Below are 27,721 nucleotides of genomic sequence, written 5' to 3' on the forward strand. Positions count from 1 at the left end.
CACTTTTATCCAATTTGTAATCGTACATCTAGCTTATTATGTAGTTCTACCTTAATTTTTACCCTAACTTCCTCTTGTATATATAGTTAAACCCATGCTTTTGTATTCATTTATTATTGTCCCCCGAAGAATGAAAAGTTAAGAAACAGGCTTTTCGGGATGAAATTGTAGTTTTTGTGTATTTTTTCTTCTTATCAGTATTTCATTTATATGTACTTAAATGTTATAAATACAATGAATAAAAAATTTCCTTGCTAACTGAAATTAGCGTATATAAGTTTCTCCGTTATGTAGAGCAACAGATATCCCAGGTGTCCCCGGTGTACCTAGTCCTCCAGGAAGAGACGGGGTAAAAACAGATGCTGGATCACCTGGAAGTTCTGGGTTAAAAGGGTTGAAAGGTGAAAAAGGAGAATCTGACGCTCATGCTAACAATGAACTATTTTTATCTATATGGAAATAATGTGCTTGGCAGGAATACGACAATAAGAATAATTAATTGATGCAGGTGAGCTAGAAAGGTTTAATTATTTCTGATAATCTTTAACTTTAAGTATTTTACTTTTATGATTTGGATAAAATTTGAATAATGAATTGTTCTTAAATGATTTGAAGAGTTTAGCAAAACTTAATTAGAAAGCTTCTTCGAAAATTTTCATGGAGTAATACATTTTAGAACAACTCTATTTTAAACGATTCCATTTGAAACAAAGACCAATGAAACACCCAACCATTTTGACTGTTGTGTAACAGCATGATTACAGCACATCTAAAATTTTTGACAACGAATTGTGGTCTCTGATCTTGTTCAGGAACAAACAGTTATCAAATTTAAGAAGCTTGTCATATACATTACCAGAATTATACATTACAAATCATGTACACATACATTTATAATATTGAAAGTTAATAATCCAGGCATTAATGTTGTAAAATAAAAGTTTTGATTCTGAAGAAGGCTCGAAGCACCGAGTCGAAAGCTCGATAAAAATTATTTCTTAAAATCCGGAGAAACATTTATTTTACAACATACCTCTTTGTACATTTATAAAGTAAACACAATGAAACGCGTGTGCTGATTGGTCTAGAGCTGTGTTTGCAATAGCCTGTACAAAGCACATCTGAGTTCAACCAATCAAATCAATCATAGCAATCAGTCAGTCAATGAGAATTTGCAAATCCATCATGAATACATTTTAGAGGAAAAATTAAAGCGTTTACTTTAAATTTGCCTGTTTTGCATTGTTGTTATTTTCTAAAAGAAATAAAAGATGTTTGCACGTACAGTCCTCGACCTTCGGTCTCGAGGTTGCACTGATCTGCTCTCGAGTTCTCCCAAAGGTCTCCTCGGTTTCCATAAACCTGTGAAACACAGTAAACATCTTTTATTTCTTAAATAAACTGCCAAATTATATACCTTACGAGAAGAAATATAGCATTTCATCCTCAACTTAGCTAATAATATGATATTTCAGTCTTTTTGAAAAGTTGCTAAAACTGAACTAAATTATATGAGCGATAGACCTGAATGAAAAAATTTAATTAAAATACTAGTTCACTGTACAGCCATTATGAAATAAAAACACGAGAAAATAAAAAAACAAATAAAACGAGAAAGCAATACATTTTATTATAAAACGGGTTTAATAATATTGTGCTGGCTTTTGGGAGAAATGTTGCAGATCATAACATATGAATTTCAATATCTTGAAAATTCCGCTAGAGTTTGGTTTCTATAGAAGTGTGTATTTACGAAAATATTGACAACACATCTCTTCAAGTTTTTTATAAAGGAATCTTGCAAATCTCTGGATGCACAGGTTGTTGCAAACGTTGGTATTTTACTTTCAATGGAATAGAATGCAAAAATCCTCTTCCTATTGATGGGATATTTCTCATGGAATCTGCCAGCTTAGAAAGTATCCTGCGACATCATCGCATTGAAGGATATTGTAAAAAAATCTATAAAGCAAAAGTGCAAGTTGGTTTCTGGATTGGAAATTGTCCAATTTTATGTTACGCAAATGCACAAACTGGGTGGAATACAGTTTCTTGTATTGTTATTAAAGAGGTTCCTCCTCCACAAGATTAATTTCGCCTTTGTGACACTTATTCGACTCTTTTTTATATCAAAGTTTCTGTTTCTATGTATTATAAGAGATGTGTATTGCAAGACATAAGGTAATTTAGTTACCTAACATTACCGAGCTAATTTAGTCTACTATTTACTCGTCGCTCGCAAATAATTAAAAATTTTACATTCCATATTACAGTAAATGAATTATTCTTAAAGCGACTTACCAAATATTTATTTGCTTTGAGTAGCTGCTTCACATCGATTGTGATTGTGATCACGTTGTTGGGGCTTAAATATTTAGTTGAAATTGTAAGTTGCTGTTTTATTAAAATCTCTTTCTTCATGGTATTAACAAGAGATAAAAACTTTACATAGAGCTCTCAAAACAAATTAAAAAGTGAAAAATTGTAAGAGTCTAATTTAATGTGACGTTTTATTTTTATTCAAGATATCTTCAGACAATAATGTATAGTTTTACATGCACAGGAGAATGTAGTGATAAGTAATTATATAAGCATAAGGTGTAAGATTCCAAAAGCACGAACAATAACATTGACTTTTCCAGCTAACGTATAGAAAATTCCGAACATCTTGGGTAAAAATTTGAGCCAAGAAAGAATTCCATATGGAGGCAACATATTCCTGGTTATTTTTACAGGAAACTAATTATTGGGGAAGCTAAATAATTTGCATTAATTATTTAAAAACTTAAATAATGAATGCAAATTAGTTTCATACATTGACATGCGTTTTGACGATTTGACAATGTTTCCTAGTCGTAAAGTCATTTTTGTCGATGAAGAAACGGTGTCTACGCTGCCTCAAAAAATGTTAGCTTAGCAAGCGTCGAAAAATTTACATGTGATGAAAAAATTTAATTGCTACAGAAAAAAAATATACCTGTGACTAAAAACTCTTATGTATAAAGTAAAAATTTTCCAACAATATTGCCTTGTTAAATTATTGTTTATTCGACTTTATATATATAGTTAGCTATGTACTTCTTTCTAATTTTTTAAAGATTTAAATCAGTTTTCAAGCAAATATTTTATTATTTAGTCAAATAATTATGACGTCATTTGAATCTGGCTGTTATAAAGAGCCAACAAAATGAGGCTAGCATTCTTTGCAACGCAAAGAAATCGTTCTGCAGAAAAAATATATATTGTAACTATTACTAAAATATTTTGAAAAAAGTGAGATATGTTGATGATGTTGTGTAATGCTCAATTTTGTACCAATAAAAGATCTCAGTGCTCTTATTAACGATTCATTTCTGATGACTTTGTCAGTTCGATCCGTGTTGCAAGTCTTACCTAACTCTGCATTATTTAAAAAAATTTTTGTTTTTGAGAAAGGAAATGATTTTCGTTGACTTCTCTTGATGAGAAATTGTAAAGTGAGGGGATCAAGTTAATACCGTTGTTTGGAAATGTTAAACAAACCTCGTTTCTGTACACATAAAAAGAACGGAAGTAAAATATTTCAAATACAATTAGAAAGGTAGAAGACTCCAAATAATTTTCTGTTTAAGCTTGCCTCGGTTTGCAGTTTAAAATTGTGTTTTGTTCCATGATGTTAAAAAAAGTAATTTAAAAACATTTTTTTATAACCAACGTAAAACAGAAAGCAAAAAATACCATACTTATCACATTAATTTTGCATTGATAGGAACATCAGTTGCACGAAATAGACACTAAAACTGAGAGAATTTCTTGTCCTTAACTTGTGCACACATTCAAGCATTATTGATTAACTAAATCTCGTTTGAAAAGCAACATAATTGCACACTTACATTTTTACTGCAAGTACTGAGCAATGAAACAGAATGTAGGTATGATAAGGGTAAAACTAATGTATTAATTTTATGAACATGTTGCACTTGTAATTCTTCACAAATCTACCGCTAGGAGCTTGCTAGAACTCTTGCATGGCAACATATAAATACGTAAGGTAAAATTATTGTAATAATCAATGTATGTGAGGTAAAAACATCTCAAACCTCAAGAGAAAGTTAATTTGAGGCGATCACGTGATCAGACCAAAGTTTGCAAGCTGACATCATGAAAATAAGTCAAGAACACAAGATAATAAATGAAGCATAAAAAGAAGGAAGCAAGAAAAGAGAGTGTGTTAAGACTTGGTGTTTCTGAATGCTTTCAAAAATAATTTTTTCTATGGTGACTTAGAGTTGTTTTATAACTTTTCTAAACAACGTAACGTCTTTCGTGGTTTGATCTATGTTAAAACAAATCCATTTGATGGTCTTGATTCTAAATTTCCTGATGGCTGTTGCTACGTGCGCAACATGTTTTCTTGTTTGGGTGATTCGTTAATTCTGCATAGCTTCCTTTTTACTTCTTTGTGTGCATCATCCATGTATGCCATCGCAATTTCGTCTGTTGTTTGGCGTCTTCATTAATTCTTGCAAGCGCAGAGTCTTCGTTGTTAGGATGCTTTCTTGATTCTTGCAAGCACAGAGTCTTCGTTGTTAGGATGTTTCCTTGATTCTTGCAAGCGTAGAGTCTTCGTTGTTAGGATGCTTCCTTAGTTCTTGCAAGCGCAGAGTCCTCGTTGTTAGGATACTTCCTTAATTCTTACAATTACAGAGTCTTCGTTGTTAAGATGCTTCATTAATTCTTCCAAGCGCAGAGTCTTCGTTGTTAGGATGCTTTTTTCATTCTTGCAAGCGCAGCGTCTTTGATGTTTGGGGGCTTTGTCGATTCATGGACTTAAGCTAACTCGAATCTATATAGCTAACATTCATCACATTTCAGTTAACTACTTATTACTTACAAAAGCAAAATAAATAAAAAACAATTTATTTCCTTCATCAACCCTTTACATACTTCACAATAGGCAAAGACTCACAAATTCAGTTCGTTTTAACTTGAAAAAATTGTAATTCTTAACTATTAGGCTTAACTGACAACCACTGATTCATTACATTATACGTGAGCTAAGAATGCTAGAACTCGTGCTTTTTCAATGCCACATGGAGATGACGTAATCTTTAGTAACACGGCTTAAGAGAGTCAGTACCAAAGCACTGTGTACTTTTCACTTAAAAGTAACGTACTGACCTCTTGCTCACAAACGTAAAATATATTCACTAAAAAATGCGAATTTCATTTCAATCATTGAGAGATTATGTTCCGTATTCATATATGTAGCGAAATCATCCCTACCACGATCAGTATTAGTATTTTTTCCTAGTTTGATATTTTCTATTTGAATATCATTGCTATTTCTTTTGCACACAAACTTTATTCAAATTTTAGTAATTGATATTAATTTGTCTTTGGAAAATTTGATCAGTTTCGTAACTTTTGTGGCATCAGTCTAGATACTCGTCTTCCAAACTTTTATCAGTGTACTACAGGTACTCTTGGTAGTAGCTTTAAAAGGAAATTATAGCCATCAAAGTTTAAGCATATTAAATTGCGGAAATGGTGTTGTGTTAGCAGAATTAGCGAAAATCAGAGCAGTCGCTTAAATTACAAATAAGTAAGTCCTAAAATCGTAACTTGTGACTTCCATAATTAACTGGCTAATTGTGATAAATTTTTGAGATTTCTGTGACGTGGTAATTGTGAGGTAGAAATACAAGTCATACAAATGACTCAAGTAGAACTCAAAAAATCATGTTTCTTACTGCAATCACTTTCTACTTTTAGCGAGTAATATCAATGTTGACGCCGTCATTGCAATGGTAGACAACATAGAAAATCAATTTAGCAATTTTTCGACTTAGCATAACAATAAATAGAATCTTCTAAAGAAAGATTTGACAGTGCGATAATACTCTCTCTGTTATGCAAAGTAGACACTTATTTGTTTTGACTATTTATATGAGAAGACACGTTATTAGATATAAGAACAAAGATTTATTATTACGTTGTATAACTTTATTTTAATTTGAAGTACACCTGCGATTAAAATATTTTTGCTGAAGAGGAAGTGAAGTTTGTTTTATTGTATGAAGCCAAGTAAAACCTATACTTTCTATATTGAATGACGCCAATTTAACTAAACAAGAAAAACATTTCTGCCTAATAGAAATAATTCAAAATCTTTTCGTTGCTCTATTGTAACAGTATTAATCATACCATTTAAACTATAAAGAAATTTTGTCTCATAGTACATGTATGATTATAAGGACAAAGTGTTCTTGATAGCACAAGTCAAAAACCCGAAAGATAATACTGTGAAGGTTTGTATATCAGATCATGGCACTTTTACAGCAATGCAAACGAAGTCGAGTCTGTGATGTGTACATAATGCGCACAAGAATGTCAACGAACTTCATATATAGACGTTTATGCTTGTATACTTATAAAGAATCCACGCTGTTTACCATCAATCACGAATCAATGCCATACAAAACATGTTTTATCAAATTTTTAACGAGGCTGTTTATACTGTTTTGGCAGTTATCAACTTGGCATCATAGAGATATCGAAGGTTTTATAGACCATCAATTGAAGTAGTTACGCTTGCAGAATAGCTTATAAGCAATGAAAAAATTAATTTGAGTTAATAAATAACAAAGAACTTAAGATATTTACAAAATTATCAATTACTTATCAGTCGAAGATGCAAAATTTTCATTTCATAGCAGTTGTTTCTAGCAGAATTTAAAACTAATCATTCCACACTATTAAATGAATTTCTACAATATACCGTTCAACTTCCTAAACAATTCCAAACCTGAAAGCTATATTGGGTTATAAATCAGTAGCATTACAAAAAATACAACTATTACGTCAACCAAAATAAAGTGAAGAGACTGAAATAATATGCTGCGTACATACTTCTCCTCTAGACCAGGGGTCTCCAAACTACGGCCCGTTGGGCCTCTCAATTCGGCCCGCAGAGACACTTAAAAGAAAAAGGAAAGTTGATGATGAATGTCGGCGATTTCAAGAAGAATGGATTGTAAAATACTTCATCATCGAATCTGCGAATAAAGCATTGTGTGTCATCTGTCATGAGAGTGTTGCAGTATTGAAGGAGTACAATTTGCGCAGCCATTACCAAAGCAAACACCAGGGAACCTTCTCACGGTTTGAAGGAAATATACGTGAAGAGAAATTTGAAAATTTAAAGCAGTCCATTAATTCTCAAAGATCAATTTTCACAAAAGCATCAAAACAAAATGAGTTGATAACGAGGGCTAGTTTTAAAGTGGCTTATATTCTCGCTAAAAATGGCAACCCTTTTACAGATGGTGAGATAGTAAAAAACTGTTTGCTAGAGATTGTGGATGAACTTTGTCCGGAAAAATCTAATGTTATTAAAACTATAACATTGGGTGCCAATACTGTTGCCCGGCGAATTGGAGACATGAGCACAAACCTAATGGAGCAAATTGCCAGCCATGCGAAGAATTTTGTTCATTTTCTATGGGAATGGATGAGTCAACAGACATGTGTGGCACCTCCCAGTTGCTAATTTTCATTAGAGGTGTGGATGCCAATTTAAATATCACTCAAGTGTTGGCTTCACTGAACAGTATGTACAACACAGCGACTGGAGAAGACTTGATGAGAGAAATACAGAAAACATTTGAACAATATAGTTTAGATTGGAATGGACTGAAATGCTTAACTATTGATGTGGGAAGAAATATGTGTGGTGTGAAGAAAGGATTGGTGGGAAAAATCAAACAATTTTGTGCTGAAAAAGATATTTCAGAACCAATGTTTCTACATTGCATATTACAGCAACAAGCTCTTTGTGCTAAGTATGTGGACATTAGCTGTGTGTTGGACCCTGTAACAAAAATGGTGAATTTGATAAGATCACATGGGCTGAATCACAGACAGTTCAGGAAAATGTTAAGAGAGACTGAGACAGAATCTGTTGTCATGCCATATTACACTGCAGTAAGATGGCTAAATTGCGGAAAAGTGCTGTCGAGGGTTTTTGAGCTAAGACAGGAAATTGCTGAAGTTCTTGCAGGAAAAGGGAAGCATCAAGCATTACTGTCTGATAAACTGTGGATATGTAAGTTGGCTTTTGCTGCAGATATCAATGGCCATATCAATAGTTTAAATCTGAAGCTACAGGGAGAAGAAAACCTCATTAGTGATTTTTTACACATCTAAAGGCCTTCAGGCACAAACTAGACCTATTCCTGAAACAAATTCAGGTTATGAATTTCACACATTTTAAAAACTGTACAGAAGCTATGGTAGAAGCTACTACAGATTTTCCACTTTCATTTGCACGTGGGATTATTGAAGAGCTTCAACATCAATTCCAGGAACGATTTGCTGATTTGCATGCAAAAGCAGATGAGTTGAGACTCTTTCAAAATCCATTTGAAGTGGATCCAGCTGCATGTCTAGACAGTTTACAATTAGAGGTGATTGAACTACAAGCAAATGACTTGCTGAGGGATAAATTTAAAGAAGGGCTTAAATTTAAGGGAATAAAATTTGAGGCATTTTGCTCCAGGACTGCTATCTATGTTTGGCACTACATACCTGTGTGAAAAAACTTTTTCTAGAATGAAGTATGTGAAAAACAGTTATAGAACAAACATGTCTGATGAAAATCTGAGGGCTCTTCTAATGCTTGGGACCTCAAACCTAAAGCCAAACTTTTTCACAATTTTGTCATCAAAAAGCCAATTTCCCCACTCACATTGAGAAAACTGAACAGACTAATTGTGATTTTGTCATGATATTACTCTTGGTTGAAATTCAACCTTTAAATTTTGAATAAATATTTTCTTAACCAATGAAGCTTGTGTTATGTACTTCGTTTTATTAAACTATTCGCTCTTTAGCCAGTGGTATACGGTTCGTCGGCCCTCAACATGCTGGATGAAAGTTGATGTGGCCCTCTGGCTGTAAAGTTTGGAGACCCCTGCTCTAGACTTTAATGAGTGAACTCTATTAATGACAGCTCAACACATTATAGTTACACCGAAACCTAAACCAATCATTTCGCCAATTATCAAAAAACACGCGTGATCTGCACGATGTCCTAAACCAATCACAATTGTCTTTTTTAAGTGTCACGCGTGCATGTAACTCACACGCATTGCAAAGTAAAAATAAACTTACTGTCAATAGATTAAGAACGTTCAGTAGCAATGATTAAAATTTACTTTAGTGTTGTTCCTTTAATTCTGTGTGAGAAGAACTGAGTTATATGTGGTTGAGTGGTGCTAATTATTATTCCGTAATGCACCTGATATTTAAAGTGCATTATCTAGATCATATAAAGGAGAGTGTCATTTACATAAAAAATAAAGTCTTTGATTAAAGATCGTGCATTTAACAACTTTCATGGTCAAACACATGTCCAGCTAAAATACTTTATACATTTGTTAAGAGCCAATACTTAGCAACCTGTTGGGGCTTTTGATTTGAGAATCGCTGGTGCTACAGAAAATAGTAAAAATGCAAGATATTTATCCGAAATAAAAATGACGCTATAACTTGCATGGAACTTCTTTTCAAAGTAATCACTGATACAATTAAAACAAAACAAATTAAAATAATTTTACAATTTCTTTTTCTCTTGTTTTTGTGCACTCGTTAACCGTTGTAGATGTGAGTAAGTATGAGTCGAAGAAATTTTTGGTTTAACAAACATCCTATAGAGGATTAAAGAGGATTTTATTCTCATTTTATGCTAAGTATTCATAATCCATTCATATTCAACTGCAAATTTTAAGCAAACAATTGTACATTACCATCATAATCATGAATTTGTTTAGAGATTACGTGGCTACTCTAATCAATTTCTCCATTATCCAAAAACAATGTTTGCTAAAACGGAAATGAAGTCGTTTTATTGCAAATACTTAAAACAGAGGACCAAAATTAGCTCTTCATTACAAGCAAAACAATTAATTGATGAGCAATTCAAGAAGTAAACTGAGGTTCGAAAATGATAAAAGTAAAGATGAATCTTTTAATGGTATCAATGTTGTTGCTATCAAATACAGTCAGTGCATCGTTTAAGAAAAAGAACTCAAAGGTTTGGAAGCATTAACTTGGTGAAATGGTTTAAGTTAAAATTTCGGTTCAACAATCAAGTGCATATTTTAACGCATAGTCGTTTTTTAAGGTCGCGAGAAAATTTGTTCGTGTAGTTTATTTATACTTCTTGAGTATTAAATTATAATTTGCAAACTCTTTTGTACAAGCGCCCATCAAATAGATTCTTGTGAATTAAGGCGGAGAAAGGGCTTGTTCAACTCGGAACATCTCAAAGAAATTTACAAAAACAAGATCATATTATCCGTTGAGAAATACGTTAGGATCGGAGAGACTTCAAAGCAATAGAAAGAGGCTGTTATTATTCCTTCAACCATATTCAATTTGAGCCACAATTCAATATTTATAGAACCTTCACTGTTTAGGTAAAAACATTTTTCTCTACCGTTTTCAAGGCTCAATGCTCAGCAAGCTGTGGAATTCCCGGGGTTCCAGGAGTTCCCGGTGTACCTGGAGCTGCCGGACGAGACGGTTTAAAAGGAGACGTAGGATCTAAAGGAGAAAAAGGTGAACGAGGTAATCCTGGGTCGCCATTGAAAAATGACATTAGTTTTTCAAGCTGGAAACAATGTGCTTGGAAGAGAGGCGATGGTAAAGATCATGGATTAATTCAGGTGCAACATGTATATGAAATATTTCTTTTGTTATGAATTATTACATATCGTTTTAGCAAAGATTTAATTTCATTTTAGAATTGTGTATTCACAAAACGTTTGACAACACTTCTTCAAGTGTTTTATGGAGGAAACTTGCGAATTTCAGGGTGCAATGATTGTTGCAAACGTTGGTATTTTACTTTCAATGGAGTTGAATGTAAAACCCTCTTCCTATTGATGGAGTTTTTACATGGCCAATGGAAAGTCACAAAATATCCATCGACATCGTCACATCGAAGGATATTGTAACAAAATTCATAAAGGAAAAGTGCAGGTTGGATTCTGGGTCGGCAATTGTGCTAGTTATGGTAACGCAGATGCACACACTGGATGGAATTCAGTTTCTCGTATTGTTATTAAAGAGGTTCCTCCACCACAAGATTAATTCCTTTTGTATGTTCTCTTCTAGCAAATCAGTATTAAAGGACTCCCGTTCTAGTTTTCTTTCGTTTTTTTACTGTATTGTACATCTAGTATGCAACATTTATTTTACAATCATATACATATATTGCAATCTATAATCGCTAAACTACCAAAAAAGGGGACTTCCTTAGAGAGAAAAATAGGAATAGTTGATATGTTTTGGTATTTTCTGTCATCCATTTACAAAATGTTGTTTCTTTACTATGACTTTCATACCATATATGTTGACTCACTTTGTAAGTCATTTCAAAGTATTCACAATAAGCTTAGTACTTAGGTCAACCATATGAGCATAAGTCGAAAATTGATATTGAGTTTGTCAAACTAGGCGTTTCAGCCAATTGAATTCCAACGCGACTTTACATCAATATTGCATCCTATATTTTTTCTCAGTTCTCCGAAGAAACACTTATTTAAGAATAAACTACTAATTTGCCAAATACACTTGGAAGTTTTTTAGAAGAATCCCATTCTTTTTCGCGTTGCTTCATTATTTTACGTATATAGTTGAAGAAACTTCAAAAACCAACCAGTATTAAAAAAATGACAAATCTTTAAGCTGCAGTATACACGTATCAGTATCACTAAGACAATGTACACTCTGAACTTGAGTGGACGTTGTTGAATCCTGTGTTAGAGCATAGTATGGGGTGATTCTTGAATTGAATGGAAAGAATTGCTCGAGTGACATGTTGAACAAACAATAGTAGCTACGCATTATTACCACAAATAAGGTAAGACTTTACATAAAAAAGCATGGCTACATACATAAACAGTCATTATGAGCACTACTCTTTCTATAGTTTGCTGTTTTGTATATTTGTTACTCCGTGAACTTGAATTCATAATCTCAGAGTCTGAAACTCAGAAGTAGTGCACTAATACGGCATTTATGAACTAGTGGAGTATGAGTTTTTGTGTTTTATAGTTTAATGCCACTAGCTTATAGTTTAGTGACAGGATTATATAATTGAATGAAGGGTGTGGTCGCTCTTTTTCTCCTTTCGAGTATGACATCATCATTTAAACGAAATGACACCTTGATATTTGTATGATCACTTTTTTCTCAAAAAATCAAACCAATGGCTCAAAGTACAAATAAGAAAGAAGCCTTAAAACTTTACTAGTGAAATTTGTAAATGGCCATTTGTGATAGTTAATTAAGTACAGTTTTGGGCTAATTAAGTTAAGTAAAGTTAAAGCAATTATGAGGTAAAGGCTCAAGTCATATAAATGACTCAAGCACAACATGAAAAAGTTTTTTTACAAACAAGCCAATCGATTCTGGACAGTAATAATAATATTAACGTCATTGATTACTGTGGTGAACAACATGGACAATTCGAATTCAGTATTTTAAATATTTGTAAATGTTAACGCACTGTCACAGTATAGGAATATACAGTAGGGCCACTTAGCTGTGCAACTGGCTGTTGTATATTTAATTAGTTTATTAGCTGCCATTTGCCCTATCGTCAATCCTATTGGTCACCAAATGCAATTTAGCGGCTGCCAATAATGCAATCACATGCGTAATAAGATATGAGTGGCACGAAAAAATTCAATGGAGTGGTCCTATTTAATGTTCTTTATACTGTGGCAATGTAATCAAAGATGTTCGATACAGGGATGTTCGATACAGACTTTAATAGAATCTCTGTAGGTTTATAAAGAAGGAAATGAACAACACTCCGCTTATGGTGCTCTTCTAAGTAGTCACTGCCAGATCGTGGCAGCAATGGTTTGCAACTTTCCAGAACTTTGTGCATGGCTGCAATACTCGACGAAAAAGTGAACAAATTAAACGTTTTAATAAATTCTGTTTCAGCGGACGTTTATATCACCTCTTCTGTGAGACGAAGACCTATGAACAAGTTATCAAACTGTTAAAAAATCTTGATAATAAAACTCCTATAATGAAATATTTTGGCGACATAAGTTGGCTACTCGAAAACAACAATCGGGCGAGAGTTTAGACGCGTTTTTGCAAAGATTATAATTTTTGTGATAGCGCGTCAAATCAATATCGTTACAAAGATGTGCGAGATGCGTTTACAGCAGGGATATTTTCAACTAATATTCACCAACGCCTTCTAGAGAATAAAACACAACATCTTCTGACAGCTTTGATCTAGCCCGAGCTTTAGCCACGACTCAGAGAACCGAGGTAACATACGCAGATAGAACTCGCAATCTTGGATTGCAACCAACCTCCACGGAATTATCAAGCAATGTTGCTCACCCATAACGGCTGGTGCCCACAATAGTATTAATAACAATAGAAACTACAGATATAATTTTCCCAAGAATAATTATAACAATCATTGACAGTTCCTTGTTGGGCTTAAGACCATCATTAAGTTCTGGTTGGTATAAGATTTATGATAAAGAATGGTTCTATTAGTAAAAGTCAGTTTCTGTTTAAGTTTGTGTTTGAGTAAAGTATTTTATAGTTGTTAAATATAAGATTTGTAATGTTTAAATTACATTTGTCGAAAAATGTTTTGTGAACGGTTCTGTTGTTGTTTTCAGAAGTTATGTCTCGTACTTTTTGGCATTGTAAAAAGTGTTATGAAATTTCGTTTGGCATGTTCGGGAAGTAAAATTTTAAGGCATTTCTCAGCTTTACTAATGTAGGATTTGTTAAAGCCAGGCTAAGTAACTTGATAAAAGAAACATTAAAACACATTGAAACGAGAGAGGGGGAGATTTTGTCCATAATGGAAGTGAATAAACGACCTTTTTAGTATCAAAAATAATGATGATTTTTATAATAGTGTCAATGAAAAAATAATGAATACTGTGAAAGTAATGAATAATTTCTCACAAACTCCAACCACCGACCAAAATCAACCTAAAATATTCATAAAATTATCATCAAGGCTCACAAGACTCAAAAATTACTATAAATGTCTCAGAAAACGTTGCAAATGTCTCGTCAAACTGGCGTAATTTATCATTATTGAGTTAAGCATGGATCTTTTTCGGAGTATGTTTCTCTATACTTCATAAAATTGTCGACAGGTTAAATGGATTTTGACACCACATGCTTTGCCAACTTTTTTGTGTCTCATTCTAATATAAAATTCGTTTTTATTATATACGACAAGTTTTTTTAAAATAGACATGTTTCGACATCTCATAATGCCATCTTCAATATAAGTGAAATAATAAATAATACAAGGTTTCTATAAATATAATACGATACATGAATTACAACAATAATATGGAAATAAGATAAATTAATGGGGAGCGTCCGAGCGTATGACAAACTAAATTTTAAACAAAAGAATGTAGCATAATGCTATAACCAACAACTGCAAACAATAACGACCTTATCTAACAACATTTGAGAAATTAACCTTCCACTCTCTTCCTTGGAAACGGGACAATTCTATTCAAAAGCAGAGAGCCTTATATGGTACAAGTCCTGGGCTTGTGACTGGTATAGCAGAGTTAAGAGGTGAAAGGTTTATCATAGATTAATCAACTGAATATTCCTGCTCATTTTTTTTTGGAAGCATTCTGAGCAGTTCATATGGACAAAGCTCGAATTCCATATTAAATAAACAGTAACATAATCCGGTGTTAATGTTAAGATAAGGTCGTTATTGTTTGTAGTTGTTGGTTATAGCATTATGCTATCATTCTTTTTTTTAATATGATATTCCAACTATTTAACCTTGTGATTAAACTAAATATTGTATTGAATTTAAAAACTTGAATATTGAGGTCAGGGTTAGTTTTGTTAATGTGGAGTGCTTTTTTGATTTTAAGGGAGAATAAGGTGTCGGCAGTGTCGATGTTTTTACTATCGAAACTGAGGCCATGAAGTTTTATAATTACATTAACACACAGCACGCAAACATTGGATTTTCATTTGAAACTGAACAACAAGATCAACTGCCATTTCTTGCCATTTTACTAACAAAATCCCATGACAGCTGTACAACATCCACATATCACAAACCATCGTACACAGGACTTCTGATGAACTATTTTAGTTTCACACCACTTTCAAACAAAACAGGACTTATACGCACACTAATCGACAGAGCATACAAATTTAACAATACGAACAATTTCTTTCAACAAGACATAAAAAACATCACATCCACTCTTTTACGAAACTCTTTCCCACTACACTTTATTAACAGAACCGTAAAACAATATCTCGACAACAAACATAGCAACAACCTCAAACCAGACACCAAAACTCCTCACACGACGATCACACCAACACAAATGAAAATTCCAATATAAAAACTCTATACTTCAAACTACCACCATACATCGGCAGAAACCAGCTGCATCAAATTTTTAAAATACTTTTCTTTTCTCTAGAATTCAAGTACAGTCTCTGAGCAAAATGGCCACACAAACATGTAAATGGTTCAGATTTTTTACATTTTAGTATAAATTATTCTTATTTTTGAGCAAACGATCGCAGTATATAGAACCTATTGCTATAAATATTAAAGAAACAAAAATTTGTTAATGTGTACGGGCCATGGACAGGCTTATGAAAACCGAGAAGACCTTTGAAATTAAGACTATGTTTCAAAAAGCAAAAGAGCTACTGAACTTTAAAAAATGATAATTTTCCTTGTAGCTCTAATAATTAATTTATCATCATGCATCAATATGATTCTGAGATAAAACGGAAACTTAATTATTAACTGTAAAAACAAAAAGGTCTGACAGACAAGTTTTTTGAGGATGTACTTTGCGCATCCATTGATGGATGCATTTATGCAAATGCTATATATTTATCATACTATAAATGATAACTGACAGTTCTTTGGACCTGTCCTTTTTCAAAATTGACAAAGTCACAGTTTTAGCTCGTTATTAAATAAAGTAGTATAAAGCAAAAGCAGTTTGAAGCTTTAAAATAAAGTATTTACTTCCTTGTTAAATAGAGCATTAAACAATAAATATTGTCGTTTTTATTTATCTTTGTTTGGAAGAAGATCGTAAAAATTTTTTCATGTCTAAACGCTATGTCAACTTAAGTAAAACAAACTTCAGTTTGAAATGTTAACAAAATCTGGGAAAATGCATGAAAAACGATTACATGGTGTAATTTTCGTCCTAGTGCTGAGTTCAACACTTGGCTGAAATTTCAACCCGGTTCGCTGACACAGGGTTAAAATTTCAGCAGTGCATGGAGTTGAACTCAGCACGAGGTTGAAAATTTGCCATACAATCGTGTGTTTCATATAAAAAATATATCGTATAAAGACTGGGATGAAATTTCAATTCACTTGACGGGACTCGGTTCAGCTCAGGGTTGAAAAATTGACCTTCCTGTAGCTCTATTAAGCAGTCTAATAATCAATGACAAACCAATAAGAATCCAGAATAAAACTGAAGCACGGGTCTTATTACGAATATAAACTAAAAATAGGAGGCTAGTGCTCATATTTTACCATTACCTTGTGATGGTTACAGGAGCTTAATTATCTAAACAATAAATATAAAGAGTTAAATAATGGATTGTTTTCATCTCTTGGTTTTATTATTGGCATGGCAGATTTCAAGCATTCATATGTCTAAAGTGAACAAGGCAAGATTTATTGGATGTATTGTTTAAAAAACTATAATGAAAACAAAGCAGTTTTGATTTAGTAGCTGCGTCTTATTTGTAGGAATTGTTTTTTTTTGTAATCATGTTCAAGTAACAAAGATAAATTAACTTTTTACATAAATAAATGTTTTTAGTTGTCAAATACCTTTACTAAAGTAAGACGTTCATAGTAGAAATTCCCACGTAAAAACTCTTTTTTTAAACCTCTGTTCAGACATATTTTTACATGTCTCGACATGTTTTGGCGGTTTATTTGTCATGTTTTATCGGATCAATGATTAATTGCGTCAAACCAAGAACGTAGACACGACACCAGAGATTTGCAGCGTAATCAAGTTTTAAAAACTTCATCAACTTGCTCTTTATTATGTTATGATAAAATTAGTTAAATGAAGATATGATCTTCGCACTTTGCTGGACAATTTAATTGTCTCAGGACAGGTGACTCAACAGGATTCGAACCCATGACCTCTGCGGTGCCGGTGCAGTGCTCTGACCACTGAGCTATGAAGTCGCAACAGTGGTGAGCAGGTCAATATTGTTGGGCTCATGTTCTCTCGTGAAATGAATGTCATGTGAATGTTGAGTCACCTGATTTTTCAGGTCCAGAGACAATTGCAAAGTGCGAAGATCATATCTTCATTTAATTTCAAACAGCGCACTGCATAAAACATTCACATGACATTCATTTCACGAGAGAACATGAGCCCAACAATATTGACCTGCTCACCACTGTTGCGACTTCATAGCTCAGTGGTCAGAGCACTGCACCGGCACCGCAGAGGTCATGGGTTCGAATCCCGTTGAGTCACCTGATTTTTTCAGGTCCTGAGACAATTGCTTAAATTGTCCAGCAAAGTGAAGATCATATCTTCATTTAATTTCAAACACCGCACTGCATAAAACATTCAGATAAAATTAGTATTAATAAAAAAGTCCAAACATGCTAAATATTTGGTTTAATTTTGAGAACAAGTTTGCTATTTACCATGGTGTCCTAAAAAAACGTAAAAACAAGATGACATGACAAAGAATATAAGAATACATGCAAATTTCTGAGCAAAAATCTTCACTACAACTTATAATGTAGCATCTATTTCCCCATATTTATCTATGATTTAGTGTGTATAGTTCAAGTTACCATATGTAAACTTAATTTAAATATAATAAATAATTTATTTCCTGTTATTAAGGACAATTGTTCAACCAGCTGCTGTGGAACAACAGGTATCCCAGGTGTACCCGGTGTCCCCGGTGTACCTGGTGCTCCAGGAAGAGACGGGGTAAAAGGAGATGCTGGATCACCAGGAGAGAAGGGAAATCCTGGAAAAAGTAATTTAAAATTTACTAAAGGTGAGAAGGGAGATCCAGGAAGTACCGGGTTACAAGGTATAAAAGGTGAAAAAGGAGAATCTGACGCTCATGCAAACGATGAAATATTTTTGTCTACATGGAAGCAATGTGCTTGGCGGAGAGAGGACGGGAAAGATCATGGATTGATACAGGTATGTTGAGAAAACAAAATAAAATTATTTCTTCATACTTAATTTTTTTTCTTACATAAAGAACAAGGGAAATGTTTATTTTATTATTTGGATGAAACTTGAATAATTAATATTTTTGTCTTAAATTTATTTGAAAAGTTTGGCTTCAGTTAATGGGAAATTATCTACCTGAATTTAATTTTAGAACTGTTTATTCACGAAAAAGTTTGACAACACCTCCCTTCAAGTGTTTTATGGAGGAACCTTGCGAATTCATGGGTGCAATAATTGTTGCAAACGTTGGCATTTTACTTTCAATGGAGTTGAATGTAAAAACCCTCTTCCTATTGATGGAGTTTTTTACATGGCCAATGGAAAGTCACAAGATATCCATCGACATCGTCACATTGAAGGATATTGTAACAAAATCCATAAAGGAAAAGTGCAAGTTGGATTCCGGGTCGGCAATTGTGCTGGTTATGGTAACGCAGATGCATTCAGTGGATGGAAATCAGTTTCTCGTATTGTTATTAAAGAGGTTCCTCCTCCACAAGAATAATTCTTTATTCACTTTTCTATTTAACTCTATTTTATGTTAAAGCTTCCGTTTAGTTAAAAATCCATGTGTATTTTATGACAATAATTCAGTTTTGTAAATTTATCGAGTTGGAAATAGTCCAACAAAAAAGCGTTTGAAAGTAACAAGTGTGGAGTATCATCAAGTATTTCATAAAAAATTGCCTCTTCGTTGCAAAAAGAAGCATGCTAATAACTATATCACAACAATGATCCCAGACATAAGTTAAGAGCGCGCTGTATCATCAAACAAGGTGAGATACTTTTCATTTTCGCAACCTCGACTGACCAGCTCTTTTTTACAAATTATAATTTTCACTCACAATTTACGTTCCAGAATGCACTTGAAGAGCCAGTTGAGCAAGAATTGTTGTATGAGAGTGAAACAGAGGAGATCCAGGCATCACAAGAAAGCACTAAAGTATCGCCAATCAACAACTTGGAACAACAAGAAAGGTCAGTGATTCATTGCAAAACGAGCTGAAATTGTGATTGTATCTTGATGCACTATGTTTTTAAATAATATAGCACCAACAATGATACTTGCAAACAGTTGACATACAATTCATTGTTTCTGACTCCAAGGCAACGAATAAATGCCTTTATAGAAAGACAGTGTCTTGGGGATACTGTGCAGGAATTTGGTCCTGTGAATGTATCAACAGTAGATCTTTGGTCACTTGTCAGTCCAAAAGATATAACTGAAAAAGAATTAAAAATTATTGAAAAAGAAGTTACCACATTCAAACCTGGTTGGCTGACCGACTCTGTAAGAGAAAAAAGCGTCTAATATAGTCTTCTTATTTATCATTAAAAGTCATTGTTTATAACCATGAGTGCTATGTACACGTAAAACTGGCGAGGAAATCTCTTCAAAATATGCTTTCTTTCGATTTTAGGTAATTGACGCTTTTTTTAGGAGTTTGACTGAAAACTACACTATTGTTCTTGCAGCAGAATCATTTATTTCACAGATTGTTAAAAACAACTCAAGCACAAGACGCACATGGGCTAATAGATCTTTTCACCAAACCAAAATTATCCTTTTTCCAATCAACATCCATGAAATTCAATGGACACTACTGGTAAGTATTTGAGCTAATCAATGAAGGCAATAAAAAAATATAGACATGCATTATATACATACTTAGCCCACATCAGTCCACATATTAACATGCAAAAATTAGTATCTATAGAAACATTAACTAATTTAATTCCTTAATTAACAAAGAGAAAATTTTTAACTAAATGCAACAGTAATTTTGTGTAATATAGGCTATAGATAAGTTCTCAAAAACAAGACTCTCCTTGACCAACTTGGAGGAAGTGCAGACAAAAAGACACCTGATACACAGATGATGTATCGTATAAACAAACAAAGTGGTCATGTTTGTCACTGCTTTAGTAGATGTAAAAACAGGTTGGAACTCAAGCTCATGGCAATGTTCTGAGCTACTCCATTGTAAACAGGAAGATATGTATAACTGTGGAATGTACATACGCTTGGTAAGCTTGAAATAGCCTAACTTTACTTGAATATGTATGTAAATGTTGATCGTCCAGGTTGGTACAGTCCTAAGAAGGACTATTTTTGTTGTTGTTGATTGACGTTTCGACAACCTTAGTCTTTTACTTGAATAGCTATTTTACAAACATGATTATTCAGTAACTGCTCATTTCGCATCAGTTTGCTTGAAGCTCATGGCAATGTTTTGAGCCACTCCATTATAAACAGGAAGATATGTATAACTGTGGAGTGTACATATGCTTGGTAAGCTTGAAATAGCCTAAGTTTACTTGAATAGCTATTTTACAAACATGATTATTCAGTAATGGCTAATTTCGCATCAGTTTGCTTGATGTCTAGCCCTTGGCTTAGACTATCAAAAACCAGCAAACATGGAGACTGAGAGAAAACGGATCCTTTCAACATTACTTGGGTCTTGCTATGATGATACTACACGATAAGGCATAAATAACATTTAGTTGAATATTTTTATATGGAATTCATTATGAATATCTTTAGGGAGCAAATTGTGGCTGTTTGCAAAATATGCAGAGAGGATGACAATGAAGACTGGCTGGGTTGTGATCAATGTGGTCAATTTTTTCATGCAAGTTGCCTTAATGTTGACTTTGCCATAACCTTGTCAACTCATTTTAGATGCAAATAAAATTATCAATATTATTTGACATGCAACAAAATCATTGTTATGGTATCAATTCAAATTGTGCAATTAAAATGAGTGCTTCAAAATATAGTAATGTATGAATGATAAATACTTTAATTTAAGGTAAAATGTGCTTGCCACTAATTGAATCTCACACATGCAATGAATAGTTTGAAACTGTTGATGAAATGTTACAATAAACTACAAGTTTTACAAATATATCTGAAATAAAATGGCTTATTCCTATTTCTTACCTTTGTGATGATTCTTCTGGCCAAAAATTTTCAAAAATTCATGTAAATGCATCTGCATGATTACTCTGATACGAAATTCAAACGCAAAATCAAAGTTGAATGAACTTTTGAGAGATAGTCACTGATCTGATAATAGACTGGATATAGCTTCTACAGGTATCAAACATTGAGCTCTATATATGTTATTATATATAGAACTCAATGGTATCAAAAGTGAAGCCTAATTATATATGCAAAATTCACTTCCGGGTACCACGGCGAGATACAAATTACTATAGAAATGTATGGCGGATAACGTTTACAAACATGGATTTTCGAATATTTAAGACCTTTCGCGACTCCTTACTAACCTCAAGTATTAGTCATGGATAAAACAGGTTATGCGAATCGATTTGACATCAAAATGATTCCTATAGCTGTAAAATATCGACGTTAGTGTTGATTTAAAAGTTGTACATGCGAGAATGTATTTTGTCCCATCGTTGCCAATGCAAGATAGTTCACTGCTCGCTTTCCAATTTCTGAGGCATTTTTGATCTAGTATACGTTTCAGTTCTTTACAAATGAGGTGAGTTACTTTTTTTATTATTCTTTCTTTATGTTGAGAGATTGTTGACATTTTATTTTTGCTGAAACTTCATTTTTTCATGAGCAAAGTACTACTGATGCTTAAACAAGACAAGTCTATTTAGTTTCTTTCGCACTTTATCTTTAGTTTCCATTTTTGTAGTTGTTTTTCTCAAATGGTATACTCGCACTTTGCGCTTAATTATTTAAAGAAGTATGATTTTCGTTGACATTAAAATCCCACAAATGCGTTCTACACACATTAGGACACTTTAGTAAACTGCTTTTGAAACATCAAGGTAATGTAACTACCGTGAAATTGGCACCACATTGGGCACCACATTCAACACAACATTCATCACAACATTCATCACCACATTCAACTAAAATTTATCATTCAAAATGATAAATCAAAAAATCGTCTTTAAAACACGTTTTCCATCAAATACAACAGTAAAAAATAATTCTTAACTGTTTATTACTATTTTACAGTCCTTAAACATCACAAAAATGTATAAAAGTCAAGAAATTGAAGAAAACACTAAGATTTATATTACAGTGTACTTTCCATTTCTCTTAAATAGCCTATAATTTAAAAACTACACGGTAGAATTTTTAAACTTGGCCAATATAGATAATTATATTGTCTAAAATATATCCAAAATCTGGAGGTGGCACAAAAAATAAATGATAGAAAATCATCGACAAAGTCGGATGACACGAATGCGCGTAATATAATCTTATATAATTAACTTCCTATATCCATGTAATTTTTCAAACAAAGGCCTATAAATAAAAAACTACACGGTAGAATTTTTTTAAACTTGGCCAGAATAGAGATAATTATATTGTCTAAAATATATCCAAAATCTGGAGGTGGCACAAAAAAATAAATGATAGAAAATCATCGACAAAGTCGGATGACACGAATGCGCGTAATATAATCTTATATATTTAAGTTAAGAATTCCGGTTCTTTAACAAACAAAGCCTTATAAATAGAAAACTACACGGTAGAATTTTTTTAAACTTGGCCAGAATATAGATAATTATATTGTCTAAAATATATCCAAAATCTGGAGGTGGCACAAAAAAACAAATGATAGAAAATCATCGACAAAGTCGGATGACACGAATGCGCGTAATATAATCTTATATATTTAAGTTAAGAATTCCGGTTCTTTAACAAACAAAGCCTTATAAATAGAAAACTACACGGTAGAATTTTTTTAAACTTGGCCATATTGTAGATATTCTTATTGTCTATGACATATCCAAAATCTGGAGGTGGCACAAAAAAATAAAAGGAATAATATTCCTTGAGAATGTACTCTGGTATTAACCGTGAAGTTGGCACCACATTCGACAAACAGCTCTATAGATAAAAAACTACACGGTAGAATTTTTTAAACTTGGCCAGAATATAGATAATTATATTGTCTAAAATATATCCAAAATCTGGAGTGGCACAAAAATGATAGAAAATCATCGACAAAGTCGGATGACACGAATGCGCGTAATATAATCTTATATATGTTAATTCCGGTTCTTTAACAAACAAAGCCTTATAAAAACTACACGGTAGAATTTTTAAACTTGGCCATATTGTAGATATATTCTTATATGAGGAGGGTAATATTCCTTGAGAATGTACTCTGGTATTAACCGTGAACATTCATTCGACAAACAGCTCTATAGCAAAACTACACGGTAGAATTTTTAAACTTGGCCAGAATAGATAATTATATTGTTCAAATATCCAAAATCTGGAGGTGGCACAAAAAAATGATAGAATGATAGAAAAGTCATCGAATGCGCGTAATATAATCTTATATAATTAATAATTCCATCCATGTAATAAACAAATAATAGGTTTTTTAAACTTAGCCAGAATAGAGATAATTATATTATCTAAAATATATCCAAAATCTGGAGGTGGCACAAAAAAATAAGTTGTAGAAAATCATCGGCAAAGTCGGATGACACGAATACGCGTAATATAATATTTAATAATTAACTTCCTATGTCCAGGTAACTTTGCAAACAAAGGCCTATAAATAAAAAACTACACGGTAGAATTTTTTTAAACTTGGCCAGAATATAGATAATTATATTGTCTAAAATATATCCAAAATCTGGAGGTGGCACAAAAATAAATGATAGAAAATCATCGACAAAGTCGGATGACACGAATGCGCGTATAATCTTATATATTTAAGTTAAGAATTCCGGTTCTTTAACAAACAAAGCCTTATAAATAAAAACTACACGGTAGAATTTTTTAAACTTGGCCATATTGTAGATATTCTTATTGTCTATAACATCCAAAATCTGGAGGTGGCACAAAAATAAAGGAATAATATTCCTTGAGAATGTACTCTGGTATTAACCGTGAAGTTGGCACCACATTCGACAAACAGCTCTATAGCTAAAAACTACACGGTAGAATTTTTGAAACTTGGCCATATTGTAGATATTCTTATTGTCTATGACATATCCAAAGGTGGCACAAAAATAAATGATAGAAAATCATCGACAAAGTCGGATGACACGAATGCGCGTAATATAATCTTATATATTTAAGTTAAGAATTCCGGTTCTTTAACAAACAAAGCCTTATAAATAAAAAACACGGTAGAAATTTTTAAACTTGGCCATATTGTAGATATTCTCATTGTGTCAAATATATCCAAATTCTGACAAAAAATAAATGATAGAAAATCATCGACAAAGTCGGATGACACAGTCGTAATTACGACAAAGTCGTAATTATATAAGATCATATTACGTGCATTCGTGTCATCCGACTTTGTCGATGATTTTCTACAACTTATTTTTTTGTGCCACCTCCAGATTTTGGATATATTTTAGATAATATATTTATCTATATTCTGGCCAAGTTTAAAAAATTTCTACCGTGTAGTTTTTTATTTATAGGCCTTTCTTTGAAAAATTACATGGATATAGGAAGTTAATTATATAAGATTATATTACGCGCATTCGTGTCATCCGACTTTGTCGATGATTTTCTATCATTTATTTTTGTGCCACCTCCAGATTTTGATATATTATAGACAATAAGAATATCTACAATATGGCCAAGTTTAAAAATTTCTACCGTGTAGTTTTTATTTATAAGGCTTTGTTTGTTAAAGAACCGGAATTTTAACTTAAATATATAAGATTATATTACGCGCATTCGTGTCATCCGACTTTATCGATGATTTTCTATCATTTATTTTTTGTGCCACCTCCAGATTTTGGATATATTTTAGACAATATAATTATCTATATTCTGGCCAAGTTTAAAAATTCTACCGTGTAGTTTTTATTTATAAGGCTTTGTTTGTTTTAGAACCAGAATTCTAAACGTAATTATATAAGATCATATTACATGCATTCGTGTCATCCGACTTTGTCGATGATTTTCTATGATTTATTTTTTTGTGCCACCTCCAGATTTTGGATATATTTTAGACAATATAATTATCTATATTCTGGCCAAGTTTAAAAAAATTCTACCGTGTAGTTTTTTATTTATAAGGCTTTGTTTGTTTTAGAACCGGAATTCTAAACGTAATTATATAAGATCATATTACATGCATTCGTGTCATCCGACTTTGTCGATGATTTTCTATCATTTATTTTTTTGTGCCACCTCCAGATTTTGGATATATTTTAGACAATATAATTATCTATATTCTGGCCAAGTTTAAAAAAATTCTACCGTGTAGTTTTTTAGCTATAGAGCTGTTTGTCGAATGTGGTGCCAACTTCACGGTTAATACCAGAGTACATTCTCAAGGAATATTATTCCTTTTATTTTTGTGCCACCTCCAGATTTTGGATATGTTATAGACAATAAGAATATCTACAATATGGCCAAGTTTAAAAATTTCTACCGTGTAGTTTTTATTTATAAGGCTTTGTTTGTTAAAGAACCGGAATTCTTAACTTAAATATATAAGATTATATTACGCGCATTCGTGTCATCCGACTTTGTCGATGATTTTCTATCATTTATTAGATTTTGGATATATTTTAGACAATATAATTATCTATTCTGGCCAAGTTTAAAAATTCTACCGTGTAGTTTTTATTTATAGGCCTTTGTTTGAAAAATTACATGGATATAGGAAGTTAATTATATAAGATTATATTACGCGCATTCGTGTCATCCGACTTTGTCGATGATTTTCTATCATTTATTTTTTGTGCCACCTCCAGATTTTGGATATATTTTAGACAATATAATTATCTATATTCTGGCCAAGTTTAAAAAATTCTACCGTGTAGTTTTTATTTATAGGCCTTTGTTTGAAAAATTACATGGATATAGGAAGTTAATTATATAAGATTATATTACGCGCATTCGTGTCATCCGACTTTGTCGATGATTTTCTATCATTTATTTTTGTGCCACCTCCAGATTTTGGATATATTTTAGACAATATAATTATCTATATTCTGGCCAAGTTTAAAAAATTCTACCGTGTAGTTTTTATTTATAAGGCTTTGTTTGTTTTAGAACCGGAATTCTAAACGTAATTATATAAGATTATATTACATGCATTCGTGTCATCCGACTTTGTCGATGATTTTCTATCATTTATTTTTGTGCCACCTCCAGATTTTGGATATATTTTAGACAATATAATTATCTATATTCTGGCCAAGTTTAAAAAAATTCTACCGTGTAGTTTTTTAGCTATAGAGCTGTTTGTCGAATGTGGTGCCAACTTCACGGTTAATACCAGAGTACATTCTCAAGGAATATTATTCCTTTTATTTTTTTGTGCCACCTCCAGATTTTGGATATGTCATAGACAATAAGAATATCTACAATATGGCCAAGTTTAAAAATTTCTACCGTGTAGTTTTTATTTATAAGGCTTTGTTTGTTAAAGAACCGGAATTCTTAACTTAAATATATAAGATTATATTACGCGCATTCGTGTCATCCGACTTTGTCGATGATTTTCTATCATTTATTTTTTGTGCCACCTCCAGATTTTGGATATATTTTAGACAATATAATTATCTATATTCTGGCCAAGTTTAAAAAAATTCTACCGTGTAGTTTTTTATTTATAGGCCTTTGTTTGAAAAATTACATGGATATAGGAAGTTAATTATATAAGATTATATTACGCGCATTCGTGTCATCCGACTTTGTCGATGATTTTCTATCATTTATTTTTTGCCACCTCCAGATTTTGGATATATTTTAGACAATATAATTATCTATATTCTGGCCAAGTTTAAAAAATTCTACCGTGTAGTTTTTATTTATAGGCCTTTGTTTGAAAATTACATGGATATAGGAAGTTAATTATATAAGATTATATTACGCGCATTCGTGTCATCCGACTTTGTCGATGATTTTCTATCATTTATTTTTGTGCCACCTCCAGATTTTGGATATATTTTAGACAATATAATTATCTATATTCTGGCCAAGTTTAAAAAATTCTACCGTGTAGTTTTTATTTATAAGGCTTTGTTTGTTTTAGAACCGGAATTCTAAACGTAATTATATAAGATCATATATTATGCATTCGTGTCATCCGACTTTGTCGATGATTTTCTATCATTTATTTTTTGTGCCACCTCCAGATTTTGGATATGTTATAGACAATAAAAATATCTACAATATGGCCAAGTTTAAAAAAATTCTACCGTGTAGTTTTTTAGCTATAGAGCTGTTTGTCGAATGTGGTGCCAACTTCACGGTTAATACCAGAGTACATTCTCAAGGAATATTATTCCTTTTATTTTTTTGTGCCACCTCCAGATTTTGGATATGTTATAGACAATAAAAATATCTACAATATGGCCAAGTTTAAAAAAATTCTACCGTGTAGTTTTTATTTATAGGCTTTGTTTGTTAAAGAACCGGAATTTTA

At 32.5% G+C, this 27,721-nt stretch overlaps 2 protein-coding genes and 2 long non-coding RNA genes across 4 annotated transcripts; 3 read left to right on the forward strand and 1 right to left on the reverse strand.

Moving 5' to 3' along the window:
* The first annotated feature begins 9,908 nt into the window (after positions 1-9,908).
* LOC124440495 (collagen triple helix repeat-containing protein 1-like) lies at positions 9,909-11,000 on the forward strand. Its single transcript, XM_046990887.1, has 3 exons — positions 9,909-10,075; positions 10,491-10,709; positions 10,788-11,000. The coding sequence occupies exons 1-3, from the start codon at positions 9,986-9,988 to the stop codon at positions 10,998-11,000; spliced, it is 522 nt and encodes a 173-aa protein (XP_046846843.1). The 5' UTR covers positions 9,909-9,985.
* A 5,623-nt stretch (positions 11,001-16,623) lies between these two features.
* On the forward strand, positions 16,624-18,950 carry LOC124439729 (collagen triple helix repeat-containing protein 1-like). The gene is made up of 3 exons (XM_046990008.1): positions 16,624-16,743; positions 17,958-18,269; positions 18,454-18,950. The coding sequence occupies exons 1-3, from the start codon at positions 16,669-16,671 to the stop codon at positions 18,805-18,807; spliced, it is 741 nt and encodes a 246-aa protein (XP_046845964.1). The 5' UTR covers positions 16,624-16,668; the 3' UTR covers positions 18,808-18,950.
* LOC124439733 lies at positions 18,776-21,361 on the reverse strand. The gene is made up of 3 exons (XR_006946425.1): positions 21,250-21,361; positions 19,387-19,525; positions 18,776-19,304 (listed from the first exon to the last, which is right to left on the reverse strand). It is a non-coding gene; the product is annotated as an uncharacterized LOC124439733 (long non-coding RNA).
* Positions 20,566-21,248, forward strand: LOC124439739. The gene is made up of 2 exons (XR_006946435.1): positions 20,566-20,595; positions 20,851-21,248. It is a non-coding gene; the product is annotated as an uncharacterized LOC124439739 (long non-coding RNA).
* Positions 21,362-27,721: the final 6,360 nt, after the last annotated feature.

This window comes from Xenia sp. Carnegie-2017, unplaced genomic scaffold, assembly GCF_021976095.1.
Source record: "Xenia sp. Carnegie-2017 unplaced genomic scaffold, XeniaSp_v1 HiC_scaffold_2, whole genome shotgun sequence".
NCBI classification, from domain to species: domain Eukaryota; kingdom Metazoa; phylum Cnidaria; class Anthozoa; order Malacalcyonacea; family Xeniidae; genus Xenia; species Xenia sp. Carnegie-2017.